General features: G+C 35.6%; 1 protein-coding gene across 1 annotated transcript; it reads left to right on the forward strand.

Moving 5' to 3' along the window:
- The first annotated feature begins 1481 nt into the window (after positions 1-1481).
- LOC112498940 (GDSL esterase/lipase 1-like) lies at positions 1482-3224 on the forward strand. The gene is made up of 5 exons (XM_025100865.2): positions 1482-1773; positions 1876-1991; positions 2194-2418; positions 2527-2782; positions 2989-3224. Exons 1-5 carry the CDS (start codon positions 1482-1484, stop codon positions 3222-3224), a joined length of 1125 nt encoding a protein of 374 aa, XP_024956633.2.
- The last annotated feature ends 308 nt before the right edge of the window (positions 3225-3532 follow it).

The raw sequence follows: 3532 nt of genomic DNA on the forward strand, positions 1-3532 counted from the left end.
GGCTACTGGCAACTAACGGTGAACCGTTTATTTTAAACGGTTAACCGATAACGTCCAGAATTGAAGGTTGTCCTCCTCTGGCATTGCTTAACGAAAACTGATAAGGCTAAATTGTTGTGCAGGTTACTGGAGCCAAACGGCCAACCGTTTATTTTAAACGGTCAACCGATAATACCCAGAGAAGCCACTTTATGCAATCCCTTAACCGCTAAATGAAAACAGATTAATTGATGTTCATTTTGCAGGTTACTGGAGACAAACGGCTAACCGTCTATTGCAACCGGTTAACCGATAATATCCAGAAACGTTACTTCACGCAAGTCCTTAACCGTTTAGCGTAAACGGATAACAAATGCTCATCTTGCAGGTCTCTGGAAGTTAACGACGAAAGGGCAATCCTAAACGGCAAACCGTTTATTTGAAAACTAGCCCAACAGTAACTTTGACCAACCAAATCGGTTAACCGTTTATGGTTAACGGCGAATCGCTTTTTGTCCGACAGTTTGTAACGGCTAGATTTTCAGCTCCAGATATAAATAAGCTCATTCAAATTCAATGAAGAGAGATCACAACACGACCATTTGAGCTAATATTTGAGAATACAATCTTCATAGAGCTTAGAACACATTCTTGCTTCATCTATTCACATATTAAGCATCATTGTGTAATCTTATATATTATGAGAGGCAAAACAGTTTGTAATCTTTTACTTTGAGTGATTGTAAGTGTTGTGATACATTTGGGTTAAGAGATTGGGGATAATCTCTTGTTGTAAAGGTCTATTGACACCTTGGAAGTCAAGTGTAAGCATTTGAAGCCTTGGAGGCTTGCTTAGTGGAATCCTCAAGCCCGGAAAGCTTGGAGGCGTGGACGTAGGCGAGGTTGGCCGAACCACGTAAAAATCTCGGTTTTTGAATCCCTCTTCCCTTATCTTTTTATATTGTGATCATCTTAATTGTTATTGCTTTGAATTTGATTTATAATTGCATTAAGTTTTTCTTTAATAAATTGAATAATTTTTTAGAATCCCAATTCACCCCCCCCCTCTTGGGTTGCATACTTCTATTTCACACTCCCTTACGAATACTAAATCTTATGAAGTAATCCCATATGCTCAATTGAAAAAAAAAATAATAAGGGAGAAGATTGTCTCATTTCAAATATTTTTTAATTAAGGAATTAAGCCTCCATAATGCTTTTTAAAGGCTCGAACTACTGCTCTCACATAAATTTAACCAGCCGAGTGGGTATATATTGTGAGTGATAATAATTAAGTCAAAATGCATGTCCTATATTTCTCTCACAGAAAACCAAAGGTAGGGACTAACAAGTCAACATGAACCATTAGTCTCCGAAAATCATGTTATTCAGGAAGGAAATTGAAAATTCCGCAGCACACAATATAAATAGCAATTGACACCCAAGAATTTATAGCAGAAGAAACAAAAAATACAAAATTGAAAAATTAGCCAGCTGATACAATGGCAAGCTTATGTTATTATTCTTCCTTTAATGTAATAATTTTAGTTGCAACATTACTTCTTACAAATCCAATTGATTGCTTTGGTGAATCCAACCAAGAACAAGAAGCAGAGAAAACTCCGAAGCTTTTGTTCGTAATCGGAGACTCACTTTATGACCCCGGAAACAATCAATATTTCAATGCCACTGAAAAAACTCGACAGTCTTATTCTTGGCCTTACGGAATGAACTTAAATCACAAGAAAGCCACCGGCAGAGCATCCGATGGCTTCGTAATCCCCGATTTCATCGGTATTGTATAATATGATTATGTTAATAATAATTTGTACAGGTTATGTAAATTGATTAGTTATTTAATTAATTAACTTTTCCTATTTCATTGTAATTTTGTAGCATTTTCTCTTGAAATAACTCCGCTACAACCATATCTGCAATCCGGGGCAGACTTTGCTCATGGGGCCAATTTTGCTTCGGCTGGCTCAGGCTGCCTTGAAATTCATCCTGGAGTGGTATGTATGTTCTTATTTTAATTTTTCGTTTTGGAATGTGAAAAGGGAAAATGATTAATGTGAAATTCAAGGGGCCAATTTTGCTTTCATGTGCTGCAACAAAGTTGCCTTTACCCACCACAATCACAAACAACAAATGGCCATTTGATTCTTTGTTTATTTTTCTTCCTAATAATAAGTTATTTATCCTTTGCTCTTTCAGATGAATTTGAAAATGCAACTGAGCAATCTCAAGAAGGTGGCAAAGTCATTGGAACAAAACCTTAATAAGCAGAAGGCCAAGCAAGTGCTGAAGGGATCTGTTTACTTGATTGGCTTGGGAGCCAATGACTACTTCGAATTTAACAAAAATCACCCCAACGCTTCCAAATCGGAACGAATCAAGTACATACACATGGTGCTTGGAAATTTAAAAATGGGACTGGAGGTAAAAAAAAAAAAATCTCAATCAATCTATCTATATGTAATTTTCTGATGTAGGGTTTTTTGATTTTAGGGTATTTGATGAATTTTTCTTTGTGGCTTCTACTTGTAGGAAATATATGAGATGGGAGGAAGAAAATTTGCATTCCAAAATGTTGGACCACTAGGCTGCTTGCCAATGATAAAGCAAATGTACCCTCAGCTCAATTGGGGTTGTAATAATGACTTGCTGATTGTTGCAAGAATGCACAACAGAGCCCTATCAAATGTGCTTAAGAAGTTGGCTCTCAAGTTTACTGACTTCAAATACTCAATCTTTGATTATTACTCGGCACTTGATGAAAGAATAAACAATCCTTCAAACCATGGTATGCAATATGTTAACATGATTTTTGTTTACTTTTTTCAGTGCTATAGTTTTACAAAAACTCATGAACTTAACTCATACAAAAATTCATTGTGAGCTACTAATATTTAAGCTTTCTAACTAGCTAGCTTTTGTATAAATATAAGGGCCTTCGTAAGATATTGAGCATTCATATGAATATAACTTATTTTCCCAAATTTTGTGAAGATTTCACGGAAGGGAAGATTGCGTGCTGTGGGAACGGGCAATTCAATGGGCAAGATTGTGGAGGAAATACTGCGAAAGATTTTTATAATCTGTGCAAAGAACCTGATGATCATGTCTTTTTTGATGGACTTCACACTTCACAAAGAGCGAACAGTCAATTGGCTGATCTTATTTGGAGTGGAACTCCGAATATCACAGGACCGTTAAACGTGAAGCAGCTATTTGAACTGCCATAAATTATTTGAATCTTGCAGTTTCCACTAAAATTTAATTGTACAGATGTGAAGTAGAATAGGAATTGAAGTATTTATATGGGTCGATTTCGTAAATGAAAAGGAGGTATTCTAGCTAGTTGGTCTAATAAGCTTCGATGTATATGTCGTTTTCCCGATAGGATTGTATCGACTTGACATTCCAAGTTTGTGTTTTGTTGTGATTTTAAGAATTTCTTGTTTTGAGATTAAAGTTTCTAATTTCCATTTAATTGGAACTGAAGAACTATTCAAATCCATGTAAAATATTTTCTTAATTATCGATGTAAAAT

Source organism: Citrus sinensis, chromosome 7 (assembly GCF_022201045.2).
Source record: "Citrus sinensis cultivar Valencia sweet orange chromosome 7, DVS_A1.0, whole genome shotgun sequence".
Classification (NCBI taxonomy): domain Eukaryota; kingdom Viridiplantae; phylum Streptophyta; class Magnoliopsida; order Sapindales; family Rutaceae; genus Citrus; species Citrus sinensis.

Excerpts from the sequence above, each read along its gene's own strand:
- LOC112498940 (XM_025100865.2), top strand. The coding sequence starts at position 1,482 with ATGGCAAGCTTATGTTATTATTCTTCCTTTAATGTAATAATTTTAGTT. Across the intron at positions 1,992-2,193 it reads TTGAAATTCATCCTGGAGTG|ATGAATTTGAAAATGCAACT; the intron begins GTATGTATGTTC and ends TTGCTCTTTCAG. Across the intron at positions 2,783-2,988 it reads AAACAATCCTTCAAACCATG|ATTTCACGGAAGGGAAGATT; the intron begins GTATGCAATATG and ends AATTTTGTGAAG.